Genomic DNA, 21,945 nt, shown 5'->3' with positions numbered 1-21,945 from the left:
CAAGTCCTTGATGTAGGACTGCATGTTTAAAAAGACATTACACCAATTGTGTAAATTTGATTTATTCACAAGTTACGAATACTCTTGCCAGTTTTCCCCCATTCCAAAAATGAGGTCTCCTTTCAGCTGCTGCTACATTGAAAACATTATTGCCCTTGCAAATATGGGACTTATAAAATTTGCACCCTTCATAAACTATTAGGGGAAAAAAAAAAAAAAAAAAAAAGTCTTCTCTGAAAAGTTCTAGTCAAAGCCTTACTTTTCAATAAAAGCAGGACAATTTAAGACTTCACAAAAGGACTGTATTGTTCTGCAAGGTTTTATAGACATTCACTTTAATGACATTGCACATAACCCCTTCCAAAGAAATCAAAACAAGAAGAAAAAAAACCAACCAGTTTGCATTTTTATGAATTGGCATATTAAATTTCCCCCCCATGTGTAGCCAATGGCAAGGGGCATACTCTTGCACCCCCTTATTCTGTTCCCCCCAAAACTTAAAGGGCCAAACTGGTTCTCATTTCAGCTGCTCACACCCATAAATCACTGAATTAAAAGTGAGACAATGCAAATATATTGGGCTTTCTGAGCAAGTCTATTTTTTGATCCCCCTAAAAGACATTAAAGTCCAAAATATACTTGTCACTCCTCTTCCCTCTTGCTCACCAAATGAAGGGTCCATACTAAAGAGTTCAGGCAAGAGGTATGGAGGAGGGAAGGGTAGCGTGCACATCAGCTGTGGGTTTGCTTAACCACCCCGGCTCATCCAGAAACCTACAAGAGAGACAATTAAGGCAAGTGATTGGAGGGGAGGTGCAGCCAAACAACCCCCCCCCGCATCAAGACTATTAGGATAGTGGGAATGAATTGAATACGTCACTCCTATTCCCCCTGCCTTGAGGGCAGATTCAAAAACATGATCAGCTAGATTTTTATTTCATGTCGGATGCAAAATATAAGGCAGGTCAGCTCACCAAATAAGAGGTAGGAAATCTTAATGCTTGTATCAAATTCACAATTTCAATACAGCTGTGGCACATTTACTTTTTGCTTGTATAAAAGAAAGTGCACACGTGTTTCAAACCCACTATTGAATAAAACCAGTTAAAGTATGCAATCCTCATACCAGTTGTGCTGTGGATGGTAATGGCACTCATCTCTATGGTAACAAGTTAAAATGTCTGTTGCCAAGTATCCAGAGACTCATTAACTAACCAGTAAGCTGCTTGTTCAAATCAGCACTTTGACTAGAGTACAAGTTAACCCAAGTGTGGAAAGTTTTAATCAAATCAAGGACTAGTAACTAATCTTGTTTACACTGAATAAGTATGGTCTCTGGTAACAAGTCATTTCTCAAATGAACGATTTTAGGATTCAAGTGAACAAGCCAATCCAGTTAATCCACATGGGTTCTGTTCTTGCGAGAGAAATGGTGCCAAAAAGGGCATCGTTAACAGGAACAATGAAACTTGAGAACCAATCAAAGATGTGAAAAGGAGTTTTGACAATCTTGGCAGGGAGGTTACACATTCCCTCTGGATATTCTTGAATTTTGTGGCTTACAAAAAGCAAGCATTACCAAATGGTGACAAGTTTTCCCCCCTTTCCACTATACAAAAATCAGCTTAAGCAACGTAAAGTGTTTAAGCTTTTTTTTTTCCAATTAAAAAAATAAATAAATAAAAGTAAGGTCTGGGATTGAAGACAGAACATTTGACTATTTGGGGACTGCTTTTAATATGGATTTGGTGATGAACTCCAATTAAATAAGCTTTTTTCATTCATTTTCTTCTTACAGGTGTACACATCCAATTTAGACAAAGCTTAAGTATACAGTGTCATGCAAAGGTATTCATCCGCCTTGGAGTTAGTCCCATTTTGTTGCATTACAAGCTGGAATTAAAATGGATTGCTGGAGGTTCACACCATTTGATTTACACAACATGCCTACTCCTTTAAAGATGCACTTTTGACAATCAAGATTGAGAAAAAAAGAAACCTGGAGTGTGCACAAGTATTCCCCTCCCAAAGTCAATACTTTATAGCATCACCTTTTGCTACAATTACAGCTGCAAGTCTCTTGGGGTATGTCTCTATTAGCTTAGCACATCTAGCCACTGGGATTTTTGCCCATTCCTCAAGGCAAAACTGCTCCAACTCCTTCAAGTTATACCACAGATTCTCAATTGGATTGAGGTCTGGGCTTTGACTAGGCCATTCCAAGACATTTAGGCCAAGTTTACATTAGACCGTATCTGTCTCGTTTTCTTCGCGGATGCACTGTCCGTTTACATTAAACCACCTGGAAACGGGAATCCGCCAGGGTCCACGTATTCAACCCAGATCGTGTGTGGTCCGGTGCTGTGTAAACATTGAGAATATGCGGATACGCTGTGCTGAGCTCTAGCTGGCGTCGTCATTGGACGACGTCACTGACATCCACCTTCCTGATTCGCTGGCGTTGGTCATGTGACGCGACTGCTGAAAAACGGCGCGGACTTCCGCCTTGTATCACCTTTCATTAAAGAGTATAAAAGTATGAAAATACTGCAAATACTGATGCAAATACTGCCCATTGTGTAGTTATGATGGTCTTTAGGCTTGCCATCCTTCCACTTGCAAGTGATATGCGCTGGGATCACACACAGCGGCTCAGTCCCGAATCGTGGCTCGTGCACTTCACTCGCGTGCTCTGAGCTGCGCAGGGCCGGCGTGCGCACCCTCCAGAGGGCACTTGCTGTTCAGGGTGGAGTGATTTGGAGCGCAGGATGCCTGCAGAGCCGAGCGTATCCGTGTATTGGTGTTGCTGTGTGCACGCAAATCGTTTTAAAAACGTTAATCTGATGATCCGCTGATACGGTCTAATGTAAACCCCACCTTAAAGGTTTCCCTTTAAACCAGTCCAGTGTAGCTTTAGGGTCATTGCCCTGCTAGACCATGAACCTTCGTCCCAGTCTCAAACCTCTGGCTGACTCACAGGTTTTCCTCCAGAATTGCCCAATGTTTAGTGCCATCCATCTTTCCTGTCCCTGCAGATGAAAAATATCCCCACAGCATGATGCTACCACCATGCTTCTGTAGGAATGGTGTTCTCAGGGTGTTGGGTTTGCACCACACATGGCATTTCCCATGATGGCCAAAAAGATAAATTTTAGTCTCATTTGACCAGAGAACCTTCTTCCATGCATTTGGGGAGTCTGCCACATGCTGTTGGGCAAACAACTTTTAAGCAATGACTTTTCTAGCCACTCTTCCATAAAGCCCCACTCTGGAGTGTACGGCTTAAAGTGGTCCTCTGGACAGATCCACAGCAGAGATGGGAGTATCTTTGCAGCACATCTGATTAATGCCCTCCTTGCCTGGTCTGCAAGTTTTGGTGGGTGGCCTTCTCATCAGGTTTGTAGTGGTGCCATATTCTTTCCATTTTGCTACAACGGATTTAATGGTGCTCCCTGGGATATTCATGACCCAACCCTGATCTATACTTCTCCACAACTTTGTCTCTGACCTGTTTGGAGGCTCCTTGGTTTTCAAGTTTGCTTAGTAGTGTTGCAGAGTCAGGGTCCTTCCAGAACAGGTTGATTTATACAGACATCATGTGACACTGATTGCACACAGGTGGCTCTTAACCAATTATGTGACTTATGAAGTGAATTGGTTGGACCAGCTCTTATTTAGGGGTTTCATATGAAAGGGGGTGAATACCTATGCACACTCCAGATTTCTGTTTACTTCATCGGGTCACAAATTAAAAAAAAAAAAAAAAAGAAAGAAAATAAGGGGGGTGCACCTTTAAAGGGGTAGGCATGTTGTGTAAATTAAAAATGGTGCTAACCTCCCAAAAATCCATTTTAATTCCAGCTTGTAATGCAAAACAGGACAAACACCAAGGGGGATGAATATTTTTGCAAGGCACTGTACATCAAAGCAAAGCAACTATAATTTGTTAAGAGTTGTATCATTTTTCTAGAGCAACAGTTAAAGTCAACTGAACCAGACCAAGTCATTAATCTTATACCATCCATTGCATTTTAGCTGCAGCATGAATGTAATTCTATACCCCTTGGATCTATTGCACCAGTTAGCTCAGAGTCCCACCTCTCATCAGGGTCACTAGATTTCTTCCAGGTCATGGAAGTCAGGCCACAGGCATGGCATCAGGAGCCTGTGGAGATGTCTGAGTGTTGGAGAGGGCCACCAACTATAGGCAAGATGGATAGATTTAACACTATGAAGGTCAGCCATTATTATAGCTTGGTGCAGGCACCATTAAAAGCAGTCAAAAAAGTCAATGCAAATCAAGGCTACAAATTCCTGTTAACAAACACATGGATTGCAACACGAAATGGTGTACATTGATGCAATCATGCACCAATCAAAGCAGTGGAGAACATGTGGTAAACTATCCAATCAAAACTAAATCTCTACTTCTCACCTCATCTGCTTTTGGGGAAGTTTTCTGGGATTGTTTTGGTGAGGCTTTAGCATCAATTGGCTGAGGTGGCGTAGCAGGTGAGGCAGGCTCTGCCTTGTCTGACTTCTCTGCACCATCCTGTCAAGAAATAGCCAGTCATGGACTTTTCCCTTCTTTGGCATTGACACATCCAGTTCATTTTGATAAAACCAATCTAGCTTGCTTATTTACTCAACCAAATTGGACCGATCTCATCCAGTAGAAACAAATCCAGACAGACAGGTGTTGAACTACACAAAAACCCACCCCACTGATTTTCCTAAACATTGCACCAAGTGATACTTTACTTTAGAGGTTGTCGAGTCAGAATTCCTTTGTCGACGGCGACTGAACTGGCGGCGTGGTTTCTGAGCCTGTCCATCAGCTTGCTCTCCATTGCTCGGACCTTCTTTGGGAGCTTCCTTCTGGCCCTCTGCAGGAGTGGCTGACGGAGTCTCTCCAGGAAGTGGCTGAGGACGAAGAGGCCTAAGAAACCACCACAGATCTCATTTCAATACATCATTCACTCAAAAAAAAACAGGACTTCAAATTAAGCCACAGAAAGGTTTGATCTACTGAGCTGTACCATGATCACTGCTCAGATTGCCAAAAAGATGAATTCAGTGATGTTTCTGAAATCACATGAAACCTCACCTGCGGTATCGAGGTCTGAACCTGCGCGGCGGCGGTCTCTGTTGGCTCCCGTTGGCTACCTCCTTCTGCTCACCTGTTGATTCTCCCTTTAAAGCCATTAAGAAAAATATAAAGCCAAGTGTATACAATAATCTACTCCACTAAAAAAAAAAAAAAAAAGAGTTTTATTTGTAGAGCGCTTTTAACAATGCTCAAAGACACTTTACAAGGGGAAAGTCAATAGAACAGTAAAATCATAGAATTAAAAAAAAAAAAGGCAAAAAAAACATTAAAGGCAGATTTAAAAAGGCAAGTCTTAAGCAATGATTTGAATATGGTTAGGCTGGTGCAGTCACAGAGGGATTTGGGGAAGGAGTTCCAGAGGGTGGGGCAGCAACCAAGAAAGCTCCATCCCCCCAGGTCCTGTGCTTGGACCTGAAAGGAGGTTTGCATCCAATGACTGGAGGCTGCAGAATGGAGTGTACAGGTGGAGCAGGTCAGTCAGGTAAGGGGGCAAGGTTGTGGAGAGATCTGAAGATGAGAAGTTTATATTGGCTGCAGTAAGGGATGGGGAGCCAGTGAAGTTTCTGGAGGACTGGGGTGATGTGGTCATGAGAGCAGGTTTGAGTGAGAAATTGAGCAGCAGAATTTGACATTGGGTTTATTTAGGGCTTTGGAGGTGGATCCAAAGAGAACGCTGTTGCAGTAGTCCAAACGGGAAGGGACAAAGGCGTGAATCAGTTTCAGCAGCCAAGACAGAAATGGAGTTGAGATGGGCAATATTGCAGAGGTGGAAGGCAGTTTTGCTTAACTGGTTGATGTGGGGCTCAAGTGTCAAGCTGGTGTCCAAAAAAAAAAAGTCACACCAAGGTTGCGGATTTGAAGGGAGGGAGACAGAGTGGAGCTTTCAATAGTGATTGAGAGGTGGAGGGACTTTGAGGGATTTAACAAAGGCAAGCACTGTGTACCATAACCCAATCATATGATTGGCAACAACTTCTGAATGAATAAAACTGACAACCAAAACTCTTACACAGATGTGATGTGTGGTCTACATGATCATTTAACCACAGGTACACTGAAATCACCTCAGTTTGTGGCTGCGTGCCTGGTCTCCTGCGCTGACGGCGGCGCTGTGGCCTGGGTTGAGAAGTTCCATTTTGTCCCTCCCCCTCAGAAGTGGGACCAGCAGAGGAATCGCCAGTTTTCCCATCATCCTGTGGTGGCCGTGCAGGACGAGGAAAGAAGCGCCTGCGGAACCTGCGCTTGTTTGGGGCGTAGCGGCTGCCTTTAACTGGAATCCCACCTGGACCAGTCACATTAGCAGCTTCTGAGCCCTATGTTAAACAGAAGACAACCAAGCTACCAAATAACAAAAAAACAAACAAAAGCCCAATAACATACATTGTGTAAACAAGGAAACCTCTGTATGGAGCCCCCCCCCAAAAAAAATTTTATACCTTGCAAAGGACAGTTTGATAAACTTGCAAGGAAGGTGTTCCCTTGTGCTAGGTATTCTGCTCTGATTTCTCACTTGTGAAAACCATGCCATTGGCAAGCACTGATGTAATGTATGTCAAATGAGGCCAATTACACAAAGTGATTGGTTCTATGAAAAAAAGTTGAGCTCTTGCAGTTTCTTATTTAGGTCAGCGATTATCTGAGTCAGTTCATCAACATGGAAACAGCTGTACTGGAGGCTAAATGCACAAATGGTAGACGCCTCCAAAAAGAACTTACTTCAATATTAGCATTTCCTGTAGTTTAATCAGCACAAACCATAGTACATTCAAAATTGTTCTGCAGGATCAGCATTAATGGTATCTAGACTGTGGCCAAACACCATCTCTTACTAGAGGATATGCATTGATGTCCCCATACACAGTTCACTGAAGCCACTTTGACCAACAAGGAATGGGTTCTTGAATCAGTTCCATTCAGGAACAACCATTGGTGCCAGCTAGCAAGCCATGTCATGAACAGAGGGTGTTGCACAATGCACAAGTAAACTGTAGTAGCAAGATCGGGGCGTACACTGATTACCTTTGTTCCGTTACCGCAAACATTTATTTTCATTGCATTTTCTCTGAAGATGTAGCTTTCCATTGCTGCACTCTGCTTCCTCTCAAAACAGAGATCATGGGTCATGCTGGAAAGACCAGCTATATTTTGGTTCCAGCTGGGAACCAACTTTAAAAAGTTCCAAACATTTATTTTTGGTTTATATTTAAAAAAAAAAAAAAAAAAAAAAAAAAACCCCACACACAACGGTTCAAAATTTGGTGCATGAACCAGAACTAAACTTTCTCCCTGTTGGCGAGTGCCACAAGTGGCAGTGCAAACATTCAGCTCCGTCATAAAAATCTAAATAAATCTTTGCAAAATGTACTCCATGAATCTTGCAAAAGTACATCTCCCCCCAAATGTCCCTTTTGGAGCTTTGTTAACATTTAAAACTCATTACTTACCTTAGCTGCTTCAACAACATCAAACTCCACAGTCTCTCCATCCCCAACACTCCTGAGAAATTTTCTGGGGTTGTTTTTCTTAATGGCAGTCTGTTAAGAATGGAGAAAGTAGATGCACATTTGTTGCCCCACCCCACACACTTTCCGGGTTCAATGCATAAAACAGTATTACTATAGGGGCCTTTCACCAACATAACATTTGCTATATTGACAGGCAAACAAAACAGTCGTGACAGTTCATGAAAACCAAGATGACTGCAGTCAGTACAACCTCTCTAAAACAATCAGAAATTTAGATTATACCAGCAGATCACATTACATCCAAATGCTGAAAGATGCAGTCACCGAGCCATACAATTTACCCACAGATGTACCATTCTACCCACTGCTCTGGGTGGGTGGGCATGCTTAATACTCACTGCTTCAGATGGGTTAAATGCAGAGAACGAATTTCACTGTGCTCGAGTGTACATGTAACAAAAATAAAGGCTTCCTCTACTTACAACTATATGGCAAACCAGCTCCCGAATTTGGGATACTATGACCACCTAAACTATGTATTAGTATTTGGACTTCTAAATACACTGATGAGTTGCTAAAAGGCATATGAAAGTAGACACCTTCCGATATTTTGAGGCAGGTTTCGTGTCAGAATGTTATGGGAAATTCCCAATAAAGAAAAAACATGAAAGGCAAGCTCTAACATGGACTTGTAATAAAAATCAACAAGCCAGGGCAGAGTTTGAGCACATTTTATGGTGTTTAGCCTTGCCTACATCATTAGCACATACACACTGCTAGTCTAGCCAACCATTAGGTCTAAAAAGATATTGTTCAAAGCCCACATCCAGATATACATTTTACCATTGCAGAGCTTTTCACACCAACCTGATATAAAAGGTTCTCTACACTCACAGGAATGCCTTGTTGGCAGCCAGTCTTCCTGTTTAACTGCAGCACTATTTTTCTTGTCCTTCTGGGTTCACCAGGAAGCAGTGAAAAGTTAAACTAGGCTTACCTCCACATCTGTTATTACATCCAAAAAGCACTACGAGTCTCTGGCATTGTTCTTTCAGATGCAACTTGCAGTTTATCTGTAGCTTTTTACCGAATTGGGCTTACAATCTCTCGTACACTTGCGCCGGATCACTGAAAGCTTACCAGGCAACATGGCCGCGTAAACAAATCTGCAGTTACGAGGACGTTATGTGAAAGGCCCCTATAAAAGCATCCTGCTAGTATGCTTCTGTCTTGCAGGACCTTGGATTTTGTGCCATGAATTCAGTCTGGTGTAGAGTTGCAGTGCTTGCTATGGCTGTGTGGTCCAATCCTTGAGCGACAGACTTACTTGTTACAAGTCAACATCACATCCAACTGCTGACTTCTCAATACAAAAGCATTATATAGGAAATGCATTACAAAAATATACCATAAAACCAAAACTCACTTCAGTATTTTGTCCAAGCCGCAGTGTGGAAGCATTTTGTTAGGGAGGACCCTACTGAATCAGGGTAAACAAAATAAACTTCAATAACAGCTGTCTTGAGCATGAATTCTGTACTAATTCACTGGGTGAATAACAGTTCTAGGGAAATATTAAACACCTTAGTGATATGATGGAGTTACTGTTATCACCCCAAAGCTGATTTCATCCCTATGACAGCAAACATCGTTTTGAGATACTACAATAATTCACCAACAACTGTGTAATGGACATCATGCATTGCCCATTTATAGTTACATTTAAAGATAAATGGATAATGCATTGTCACACGTCAATTAATTCTGCTAGGAATTATCAATTATTCTATAGCAGCTTTAAAAAGTAATCTCTTCACTGTCTCTTGAAAGTGGAGGAGAGAGCTGGTTACTGAGAAACAGCATTTCATTTCCTTAGCAGAAAACTTCTGTACCTCTGTTAAAAAAGTGCTGACACTGGAGACTCCAGAAATATTAAAACGTCTCCCTACAGAAGCCTTGACCAGACATTTAATAAGTATTTTAGCCAGTTTATTATAAAAGTTAGTTTACATGTACCATCCAACACATGCCCCAGGGTCAGGTTGTTACCACAGAAACAATATTGAACAAGTGCAATCAAAGCTGGAAATACTGTTGAAGCTACCCTTATAGAAAACTTCTACACCACAGCAACATGTATCTATTCTGTTTGGTTAGAAGATATTACACAGCGTCACAAAGATATCAAGTTTATCTTCAAGTGGTGAATGCTTTGAGTGAATGAAGAAAACGAGTGAATTTGAGATCAACTTCATATCTTTCTGCCACCTTGTAATGTTCGTTATATGGGCACAGCCACAAAAAAGCAAGTAATCAAAATTAACTTCAAACCGGTTGACAACGCGTGTCTAGTCAACAGGAAAACACTGGGAGAGACATCGTAAAATGTGTCACTCAGACCCACAAGGCATTTTGTAAGAAAATACAAGTTTTTCCAAAACACGAGAAAATAAACGTCATCTTCAAGCCAACATGCAATTCTCTTTAGACACAAGTACCCAAAATTTATCAAAACCATTCATAGATATCCTCATGAGTGAGGATACTGAAAAATGGTCACAGTTGGTTCTCTACACCCTGGATATAGTTCATATGAAAAATACGAGTAGCATATTTCCCCAGTAACACAATATACTACAGCATGTGGCCAGCTAAGAGACAGCAAGCATCAGGGCCCAACTTCAGGTACAAAAGAAGTCCAACTGCATGGTGATGCCAATCAGGACAGAACATGTGTGTTTCACATTCTCAGTCAATTGGGAGAATGAATTTAGGACTTTTTAAAGGTCACTTTTTTAATCCTTTACAGAACAGGTAACTTGTTCTATAGTGTGAAGCTCGATTTAATTTTAATATAAAAAGTCGATCTTATGTCGTAACCCACAGATCACAAGCCAGTTGTGAGGTGTTTAACTCATAACTAGCTGCTAACAAGTGGTGTGTTGTATTTTTGCATTTCAAAATTAGTTATACTGGGCAAGAGGAAGTAATCAGAAGTGTCTGTAGTAGCTAATGTAAACACAAGCAGTCACCAGGAACAGATAGGGTTAAAACAGGGGTTGTGCACCATTCAGATATCTAGCCATCATTATAGCTTTATCAGCATCCGAGACATGCAGTGCTATTGCCAAGCTGAGATTGCAGCAATCTGTAAAATAAATTCACATTTTTATTCAACTCGACAATCTTTTGATCTTCATCCTCCAAGATTTCTTACGAGCAGAGGTCAATTTACTATTAAATTTTGGGGTTCCAAATTATGGACTAGCTTCCCATTTGGCAAAGAACTGCCTCTCTAAAATGTTTCAAAAGATGTCTAAAAGCCCATTAAACTGCTGATTTGAAAGTCTAATTCATACATAACATTATTTCATTGTTCATATTTTTATTTATAGCTATTTGTTTGTCATAACTTGTTGCTGATGTTATACATGGGTTTTTTATTATTAGTTTATTTTATGTAGTTATATTCTTTGTATGTTAATTTTCTATTCTTTATAATTATGAAATTTTAACTATAGGTGGAGGCTTTTAAATAAGCCCATTTGGGTTTTTTGCCTTTCCATGCACTTGATATTGTTTTCTTTATTTATGTAACTAACTGTGCAAAAATAAAGAACTGAAACTGAACAGAGCAAGTAAGGTTCACCTGGTACTACATAACTGACAGTCACACTAATGGGCATAATCAAATTTAATACTGTTGAAAGAACTATATCCTCACAGCATGGTTTGGCACAAATCAGTTCCCTGACTAAATGCTAATACATTTTCTTATTTATTAGGTTTGATATAGCAATTGTTACATGGCTGAACCCTCCCACACACACCACTTTCTTACCCAACAGACAAATACATCCTCTTTGGCATCATTTCTACAAGGCAAATAAAATAACTGACCATTTTATTAAATGGTCACTATGGGTGAGAAGCAGGGTGCACCCTGGACAAGTAACCAGATCAACACAGGGCTGACACAGAGACAAAACCATTCACACTCACAGTTAATTTAGAGCCACCAATTAGCCTAACCTGCATGTCTTTGGACTGTAGGGGAAACCCATACAGGACATGCAAACTCCAAAAAGGTCCTCATCAGCCACTGGGCTCAAACCCAGGACCTTCTTGCTGTGAGGCGACAGTGCTAACCACTCTACACACACACACACACACACCCCTTTCTTACCTGATGGACAAATACATCCTCTTTGGTGTCATTTCTACAAGGCAAATAAAATGGTTTTGACTAAGCAGACTTTCACAATATTACATGATCAATATGGACAACTTTCAAGCATTCATAGATGAATACTGTATTGACAAAAAAAAAAAAAAAAAAAGCTCAAAAGGCTTTCCAGCTTACCTGTTGATGAAACCATAGCCATTGCGTACATTGAACCATTTCACAGTTCCTTGCACCAAAGTAGCTGCAACAACAAATGTATAAAAAGCCTGGCATAAATGACCCAAACTGACCAAATGGAGTGTTGAAACAACCAAATCACAAGGCATGTTGTACCAGAGAGTAAATAATTAACCACAAGATTTAAAAATAAAAAACATGCTTGGGCTGTTCACCTGAAGTGGCCTAGTCTAGGTCACTATAATTAAATCACAAAGCATCCAAATGGGATGAGATCTTGAACATAAAGTAGAAATGACTTAAGGGTTGTTTTACAATCAGGGTACAAAGTGTGTGTCACAGGGGTCCAAATTTCAAATTGATTCAAACTGGTTCTTATACCAGTTTAAGTGAAGGACGAGTTAAAGAACAGATTTCAGGTAATCTTTTGACATGTGTATGGTAGTTTTGTGTAATCTGCTATAAGATGGGAGAAACAAATGAAGTGATTCTCGGAGAGGACTTTTTTTTTTTGACAAATCAGAATCCATGACTTCCATAGTGCTTTTAAATATAAGGCTGTAAGCTTTGTGTTAGTTGTCTCTAATATTTATGTCCCAATATCTTGACCACATTTTAGGATGAAAAATCATCATTTTAGATATGTTATTTTATATTGAAAAATTAGCTGACTTTGACACAATTACATACTATTTGATCAAAATAGTCTGAAAACTTACTGGCATTCAACATTAAAACTTAACTACGTTTCCAATGATATGGAACCAAATATTTGTTTTATGGTATAAAGAATGATTTAAGTGCATCCCTTTTGGAGCTACCTGTGGTCAAAAGCACTTTTTCTAAATGACACAAGTAATTTTGCTAAATATGACATGTATTGCCATACATTCACCAAAAATAACGTTATCATCAAATTTTTTTTTGCATGGTAAATAGAGCTATCACAGGGCTACAATAAACAACCAAGTTTATTTAATCAAGCCTTTTGATATTGAAGTGTTAAATGTGATTTTTAGCTTGCATACCCTGATTGTAAAACAACCCGTAAAGATACCAAAAAAAAAAAGCTGTAAGTAGTACATTTTATTGTGCAGTATCACCTGCACAATAAAAAGCCCTCAGACTTAAAGAACATTCAGGTCAAGTAGATAAGCAACAGGCTGCTCAGGAATTAAATGCTGCATTCAATAAACACCATCATGGCTACTTCATGATGTTTGGAGTTGTTGTACCAACTAATGCACTGTCACTAGGACAATTTGTTTGTTTTAAGTAAGAGTAGCTTTCATCTTTGAGTTACAGGAAGTAAATAAGCACACATGTGCCCACCACATTTAAAAAGAAAAATGAAAAGTTCCTCCGATCATGATGCATTTTTGTTTTTATGTTCCTTTTGGTAAGAAAAAACACACTGGGTGAAATATTTTGAGCTCAAAGTTATGGAAAAAGCTGCTATTTTATGACAATTTCAATCACTTTTCATGAAGCATTATGGCACCTTATATAGGGTATACCAAATATCTTAGATACACATTTTTAGTACATATTCTATACATTATCAAGCACAGTTTGAGTTTTAGCTGTTCATTGAATCATTGTTCAACTACTTTAACAATACAAATGTATTATGAATCACATTAATGCTTCTCAATCCCTTGCAAAGGTTCTTAACATGATCTCTGGGTCACAAGAAATCAATAAATGGAGCCCAACATTGTGATTCAAACCTTACACGAAAACATAAAATAAGCATTTTTTGGCAAAAAAAAAAAAAGCTCATGGTGCCACCATTAGACTTTTGAATATGGTCAAAAAATTTTACAGGATGTCTTTACTGGTGAGAAGGAACACCCAAACAAAAATGCATCAGATTTTATGAAAGTGAGGGCAACTGATGCACCCTAATTTATATATGATGGTGTTTATTGAACGCAGCATTTAATTCCTGAGCAGCCTGTTGCTTATCTACTTGACCTGAAATGTTCTTTAATTTATTGTGCAGGTGATACTGCACAATAAAATGTACTACTTACAGCTTTTTTTTTTGGATATCTGAAGGGTTGTTTTACAAATCAGGGTACGCAAGCTAAAAAAAAAAAGAAACCCTTTAACACTATTATCTTGAATATATATGAGGAATCAAAACAGCTCGAGCACTTCTCGGCGTCGTGAACGCAGCGCGCACAGACAGGAAAAAGTGAAAACGAGCAACACGTGGAAGTGAACAGACAGACAGACAGAGTGCTCCAGAAACAACTCAAACTCACACACCAGGCTTAAAAACCCGACTGAAGACATCATGTAGCAAAGACACGGAGTAAAAGAAAAAAGTTAAAGCCAGATTAATAAAAACACTAAACGAGTCCATTAAAGCTGTGTAGTGCGCATGCGTGCAAACGACTCTGGACATAGGTGGATAGTTATTTACTTGTTTGTTTGTTTGTTTATCAACAGGACAGACTGTAGTCGAGGCTGAATTGTTTGAGAAATTCCTACCAATGACTTTTCGCTCTGGCGGAGTCGGTCCTGTCGCCGGGGCTGACAGAGGAGCGCCTTGCACGTCTGTGTCGGTCATGTTGCCTCATCTGTCCCCCTCCCTCCTGCTCACCAACACACACACACCGCCGCCACCGCAACGCTTTATCCCGGGTTCACTACTGGAACGAGCGCGCGAGCCGCACCCCTATTGGTCCGCCGCTGACCAATCCGAGAGCAGCAGCGCCGCCTTCACTTCATCAATTTTGAGTGAGGGAAGAAGGCCATGACCAGCACAGTCTTTACTAACTTTTGAGCAAACGTCCCTAAAATTACTGACTGGAAATTAGGTTTCAATCTTCCATACTCCAAACCCAAAAAACGAGGACTGTTGGAGGGTTTTAATCCAATGCCTTTCTGTGCAGAGTTTGCATGTTCTCCCCGTGTCTGCGTGGGTTTCCTCCGGGTGCTCCGGTTTCCCCCACAGTCCAAAGACATGCAGGTTAGGTTAACTGGTGACTCTAAATTGACCGTAGGTGTGAATGTGAGTGTGAATGGTTGTCTGTGTCTATGTGTCAGCCCTGCAATGACCTGGCGACTTGTCCAGGGTGTACCCCGCCTTTCGCCCGTAGTCAGCTGGGATAGGCTCCAGCTTGCCTGCGACCCTGTAGAACAGGATAAGCGGCACCATATAATGGATGGATGGATGGATGGATGGATGGATGGATAGGCGGCACAGTGGTGTCGCCTCACAGAAAGAAGGTTCTGGGTTTGGGGGGGCGTCGTGGCTCGGGTGGATGGGGCGCCGCGCCGTGGGTCCAGGGACCTGGGTTCGGTTCCGGCCCGGGGTCATTTCCCGATCCCTTCCCGTCTCTCTCTCCTGCTCGTTTCCTGTCTCTACGCTGTCCTGTCCAATAGAGGTGAAAAAAGCCCAAAAAATATCTTTAAAAAAAAAAAAGAAGGTCCTGGGTTCGAGCCGAAGAGGGCCTTTCTGTGTGGAGTTTGCATGTTCTCCCCGTGTCTGCATGGGTTTCCTCCAGGTGCTCCGGTTTCCCCCACAGTCCAAAGGCATGCAGGTTAGGTTAACTGGTGACTCTAAATTGACCGTAGGTGTGAATGTGAGCGTGAATGATTGTCTGTGTCTATGTGTCAGCCCTGTGATGACCTGGTGACTTGTCCAGGGTGCACCCCACCTCTCACCCATAGTCAGCTGGGATAGGCTCCAACTTGACTGCGGCCCTGTAGGACAGGATAAAGCGGCTAGAGATAATGGATGGATGGATGGATGGATGGATAGGTGGCACAGTGGTGTCGCCTCACAGCAAGAAGGTCCTGGGTTCGAGCCGATGAGGGCCTTTCTGTGCAGAGTTTGCATGTTCTCTCCGTGTCCACGTGGGTTTCCTCCGGGTGCTCCGGTTTCCCCCACAGTCCAAAGACATGCAGGTTAGGTTAACTGGTGGCTCTAAATTGACCGTAGGTGTGAATGTGAACGTGAATGGTTGTTTGTCTCTGTGTCAGCCCTGCACTGACCTGCCGACTTGTCCAGGGTGTACCCCGCCTCTTGCCCATAGTCAGCTGGGATAGGCTCCAGCTTGCCTGCGACCCTGTAGAACAGGATGAGAGGCTACAGATAATGGATGGATGAATAGCCTATTATAAAAATGAATTTGTGACAACACAGGGATCTCGAAGTTACTCTTTATATTTAAGGAACACTCTCAGAAAATAAAGTGCATTATTTTTTTCGCAGTCTGGTTTCCATCAAATCATGCGCTCTGATTGGCTCGCGAGCGGTCCGGAATCCTACAATACGGACACCGGTTACGGACCTTTGGTGACTCGCTCATTCACAATAACAAATGTAGTAGCAAATTTTTGTCAACATTTATTTTCACATTTCTCAGAATAATAGCATTAATTTTACAGCATGGATCGCGATAACAACAGTTTTCGAGAGCGAAAGTGAGTTTTACTACCCTGATGAAGACGAAATAAAAGAAACCATTTCAGGAGAAAGCCGAAAACGAGCTTGTAGCAGGTTTATTCTAAATATGGTTTCCCTTTCGGGTGCTCTCATTTTCTGTTAGAATTTGGGAAGGAAAAAATTTAATTTATTTTTTACCAGCTTAAGGTCGGTCCGTGTCATGAAATACCGTGACCTCAGCCTTGAAAATACTGACCTCGGCCCAGAGGCCTCGGTCAGTATTTTCAAGACCTCAGTCACGGTATTTGATGATACAGACCTCCCAGCTGGTAAATAAAATACGTATCTTATCTTATCTTATCTTATCTTATCTTATCTTATCTTATCTTATCTTATCTTATGAATTAATGTTCCTTATGGAATTGTATTATGTTATTGATGTTCTCATGCAGTACCCTCTAAGGTACTTAATTGTGCACTTTTTGGCCCTAAAAAGGTACACGTAGTTACCCTGAAGTCCAATAATGAGCCTTAGAGCATACATTAATGGGGAACCATATTCGGACCTTTGTACAAAAAACAAACAAACTACGTTTAACACAAAACATTCATCCATCCATTATCTGTAGCCGCTTATCCAGTTCTACAGGCTCGCAGGCAAGCTGGAGCCTATCCCAGCTGACTACGGGTGAGAGGCGGGGTACACCCTGGACAAGTCACCAAATCATCACAGGGCTGACACATAGACACAGACAACCATTCACACTCACATTCACACCTACGGTCAATTTAGAGTCACCAGTTAACCTAACCTGCATGTCTTTGGACTGTGGGGGAAACCGGAGCACCCGGAGGAAACCCACGCGGACACGGGGAGAACATGCAAACTCCACACAGAAAGGCCCTCGCCGGCTGCTGGGCTCGAACCCGGACCTTCTTGCTGCGAGGCGACAGTGCTAACCACTACACCACCGTGCTGCCCCAATGTTATTATTATGTTTAATATTTTATAGAGCCTATTGCATGTGTGGTATTGTGACATTAAACTTCAAATGTCATGGTTTGGAAAGAGCTATTTTTTTAGTAGGCCAATTCCATCCATTATCCTACCAGTAGCCACTTATCCTGTGCAGGGTCGCAGGCAAGCTGGAGCCTATCCCAGCTGACTACGGGCGAAAGGCGGGGTACACCCTGGACAAGTCAACAGATCATCACAGGGCTGACACATAGACACAGACAACCATTCACACTCACATTCACACCTACGGTCAATTTAGAGCCACCAATTAGCCTAACCTGCATGTCTTTGGACTGTGGGGGAAACCGGAGCACCCGGAGGAAACCCATGCAGACACGGGGAGAACATGCAAACTCCACACAGAAAGGCCCTCGTTGGCTGCTGGGCTTGAACCCAGGACCTTCTTACTGTGAAGCGACAGTACTAACCACTACACCACCGTGCTGCCCCCATATTATCTCATCTCATCTCATTATCTGTAGGTGCTTTATCCTGTTCTACAGGGTCGCAGGCAAGCTGGAGCCTATCCCAGCTGACTACGGGCGAAAGGCGGGGTACACCCTGGACAAGTCGCCAGGTCATCACAGGGCTGACACATAAACACAGACAACCATTCACACTCACGGTCAATTTAGAGTCACCAGTTAACCTAACCTGCATGTCTTTGGACTGTGGGGGAAACCGGAGCACCCGGAGGAAACCCACGCGGACACGGGGAGAACATGCACACTCCGCAAAGAAAGACCCTCATCAGCCCCGGGGCTCGAACCCAGAACCTTCTTGCTGTGAGGCGACAGTGCTAACCACTACACCACTGTGCCACCCATAGGCCAATTGGCATTTCCTATTTTGGGGGGTTCTTTGGATGAGACCATGTTCAGACCTTTGTGCCAACAACAGCAACAACAAACAACTCCTCCCCCCCAGTATGTTAATAATACAATATATCCACATTATTATTATTATTATTATTATTATTATGGCGGCACGGTGGTGTAGTGGTTAGCGCTGTCACCTCACAGCAAGAAGGTCCGGGTTCGAGCCCCGTGGCCAGCGAGGGCCTTTCTGTGCGGAGTTTGCATGTTCTCCCCGTGTCCGCGTGGGTTTCCTCCGGGTGCTCCGGTTTCCCCGACAGTCCAAAGACATGCAGGTTAGGTTAACTGGTGACTCTAAATTGACCATAGGTGTGAATGGTTGTCTGTGTCTATGTGTCAGCCCTGTGATGACCTGGTGACTTGTCCAGGGTGTACCCCGCCTTTCGCCCGTAGTCAGCTGGGATAGGCTCCAGCTTGCCTGAGACACTGTAGAACAGGATAAAGCGGCTAGAGATAATGAGATGAGATGAGATTATTATTATTCAGATCATGTTTGGATTTTTGTGTAAAAAAAAATAGCCTACTTAACACTTCTTCTCCCATTAGAGGTTACCACAGCAGATCATCCTTCCTGATTTATGATCCACACATTTGATTTAATAATACACCGGATGCCCTTCCTGATGGAACCCTCCCCAGTCTATCTGGGCTTGGGACCAGCTCTAAGTATGCACTGTCTTGTGCAATCCCAGTGGTCGGGTATTTTTACCTAATCTGAATATCGTTGAACTATGGGGGGAAACCAGAGCACTCCAGGGAAACCCACACAGACATGGGGAGAACATGCAAACTCCACACAGAAAGGCCCCCGTCGGCCATGCGGTTCAAACCCGGAACTTTCTTGCTGTGAGGCAACAGTGCTAACCACAACATCACTGTGCTGCCTAAGATATCCCACCTGTCAAGGTCCCATTGTCATGAGCTAATCAATGTTATTCACGTCACCTGTCAGCGGTCATAATGTTATGGCTGATCGGTGTATATTATATAACATTCATACCATTATGACCACTGACAGGTGAAGAGAATAACATAGATTATCTCATGACAGTGGCACCTTTTAAGGGGTGGGATATATTAGGCAGCAAGAGAACAGTCAGTTCCTGAAGTTAACATGTTGGAAGCAGGAAAAATGGGAAAGCGTAAGGATCTGCGCGACTTTGACAAGGGCCAAATTATGATGGCTAGATAACTGGGTCTGAGTATCTCCAAAATGGCACATCCTGTGGGGTATTCCCAGTATGCAAGTGGTTAGCACCAACCAAAAGTGGTCCAAAGAAGGACAACCAGTGAACCGGCGAAAGGGTCATGGGTGTCGAAGGTTCACTGATTCCCATGAGGCATGAAGGCTAGCCCATATGGTCCAATCCCACAGAACAGCTACTGTAGCACAAACTGCTGAAAAAAATTAATGCTGACAGTAATAGAGGATATGACACGGTGGCACGAAGATATGAAGTCTACCCAGATAGCAAAAATCAGTTGAATCAACATTGAAATAGCGTTTGGCAGAAAACATTGAAATAATGTTGAAATGATATTGAAAGTGTCCCCTTGAATTTGGGTTGAATCCACGTTGAATTTTCAACCCTATCAGCATTGAATCAATAGTGATTCAACCATCATCTAAATAGAAATTTCTATTTAGATGATGGTTGAATCATTATTGATTCAATGCTGATAGGGTTGAAAATTCAACGTTGATTCAACCCAAATTCAAGGGGACACTTTCAATATCATTTCAATGTTTTCTGCCAAACGCTATTTCAATGTTGATTCAACTGATTTTTGCTATTTGGGAATTGCTCAAGGGCACCTCAGCCCAAGGCCGCCCCACATCAACCTAACTGCACATCTTTGGACTGTGGAGGAAACCCACACAGACACGGGGAGAACGTGCAAACTCCACACAGAAAGGCCCTCGCCGGTCGCTGGGTTCGAACCTGGAACCTTCTTGCTGTGAGGCGACCATGCTAACCACTGCACCACCGTGAGAAATTGGGTTGATGTTGATGTTTCACCGTACACAATGATGGAAAGGCCTGTCTGTGGACATGAACCAGATATGATATGAACCAGAAAGGATTATACAGTCTTTACCTGGACAATAAAATATTGCCTAAATACAGTACTAGCAGTTAAACTTACTGTACAATTCAAATAACTGCCTGACTAACAAAATATTTGAATATTTGCTCCGGTTTCCCCCACAGTCCAAAGACATGCAGGTTAGGTTAACTGGTGGCTCTAAATTGACCGTAGGTGTAAATGTGAGTGTGAATGGTTGTCTGTGTCTATGTGTCAGCCCTGTGATGACCTGGCGACTTGTCCAGGGTGTAGATACCCCGCCTTTCGCCCATAGTCAGCTGGGATAGGCTCCAGCTTGCCTGCAACCCTGTAGAAGGATAAAGTGGCTAGAGATAATGAGATGAGAATACATAACATGTCATAATAAGTCTGTATAGTAATCCTCAGTCACTGTTTTATCCTACTCAGTATGGTGGTGAATCTGGAGCCTATGCCAGGAACACTGGGCGTGAGGTGGGATGGGGTTCTTGTCCATCAGAGTACCATGTGTACAAGCACATGTTCACTTAACCACTATTTTTAACCACACTACCACAAAGAGGAGAACTGGCCAGTGTTGTTGAAGCAAATTTCTTCAGTCGCAAGCACGGACAGTCTATGGTCACAAGTCTCGTCGTCAACGGAGCTCGAGCTCTTCTGAAAGTTCTTCTGAGAGACGGTTATTTGGACCATTCCAAATAGCGGCCGGTACGGTAGAATTTTCTGTTCGTTTTTTCCTTACATGTTGCACACACAAGATTTGCACATAACCATAAATAATAATCTATTCTTCATAGTTCCTTGTGCTCTATTAAAATTCTAAATTAAATAAATGAAATTCAGTGAAATATAGGAAACCCCCCTCCCACAAAATGGTCTCACCCAGAGTGCACCCCAGGCTCCCGTCCAGTGGTGCAGTGTATGATGACAACAAAATCAACATATATTCAACATTGATCAAATGTTTCCTTCAACCATTACATTGATTCGAACACATTTTTTCAACTTTTTATTTTATCAGTGGTTGATTAATGGTTGATCCACCATCAGTGTTCAACTATAACTGTAAATCAACCATCTTGACCAAATATCAACTTTGAAATAACATCATTTGCTATCTGGGTATGTTTGAGTGGTGAACAATATTTTTATTATATAGACACGGGTGTTTTACTGGGAAATACACCATTCGTATTTTTCATCGGAACTACATCCAGGATATTGAGGAACATATTTTCCAATATCTTGACTCGTGAGGAGATCAATTAATCGTTTTGATGAATTTGCATAGCTTTTGTTTGTGAATGTGTCTATGTAATAAAAAGAAAATTACATGTTGGCTTGAAGATATGAAGTTTATCTTCTCGTGTTGAAAAACTCGCATTTTTCATATGAAATACATCATGGATCTGAGTGACATATTAATCAAATACAGTGGTGCTTGAAAGTTTGTGAACCCTTTAGAATTGTCTATATTTCTGCATAAATATGACCTAAAACATCATCAGATTTTCACACAAGTCCTAAAAGTAGATAAAGAGAGCCCAGTTAAACAAATGAGACAAAAATATTATACTTGGTCAGTTATTTATTGAGGAAAATGATCCAATATTACATATCTGTGAGTGGCAAAAGTATGTGAACC

The 21,945-nt window shown here is 41.9% G+C and overlaps 1 protein-coding gene across 1 annotated transcript; it reads right to left on the bottom strand.

Moving 5' to 3' along the window:
• Nucleotides 1–46: 46 nt before the first annotated feature.
• LOC132894668 (Y-box-binding protein 2-A-like) lies at nt 47–14,591 on the bottom strand. Its single transcript, XM_060934803.1, has 10 exons — nt 14,438–14,591; nt 11,939–12,002; nt 11,762–11,795; nt 7,555–7,644; nt 6,175–6,423; nt 5,108–5,193; nt 4,762–4,939; nt 4,436–4,552; nt 4,099–4,201; nt 47–774 (listed from the first exon to the last, which is right to left on the bottom strand). Exons 1-9 carry the CDS (start codon nt 14,514–14,516, stop codon nt 4,139–4,141), a joined length of 960 nt encoding a protein of 319 aa, XP_060790786.1. The 5' UTR covers nt 14,517–14,591; the 3' UTR covers nt 47–774; nt 4,099–4,138.
• Nucleotides 14,592–21,945: the final 7,354 nt, after the last annotated feature.

The sequence above is a fragment of the Neoarius graeffei genome, chromosome 1 (assembly GCF_027579695.1).
Source record: "Neoarius graeffei isolate fNeoGra1 chromosome 1, fNeoGra1.pri, whole genome shotgun sequence".
Taxonomy (NCBI): Eukaryota; Metazoa; Chordata; class Actinopteri; order Siluriformes; family Ariidae; genus Neoarius; species Neoarius graeffei.
This window is presented reverse-complemented; position numbering and strand designations above follow the sequence as displayed.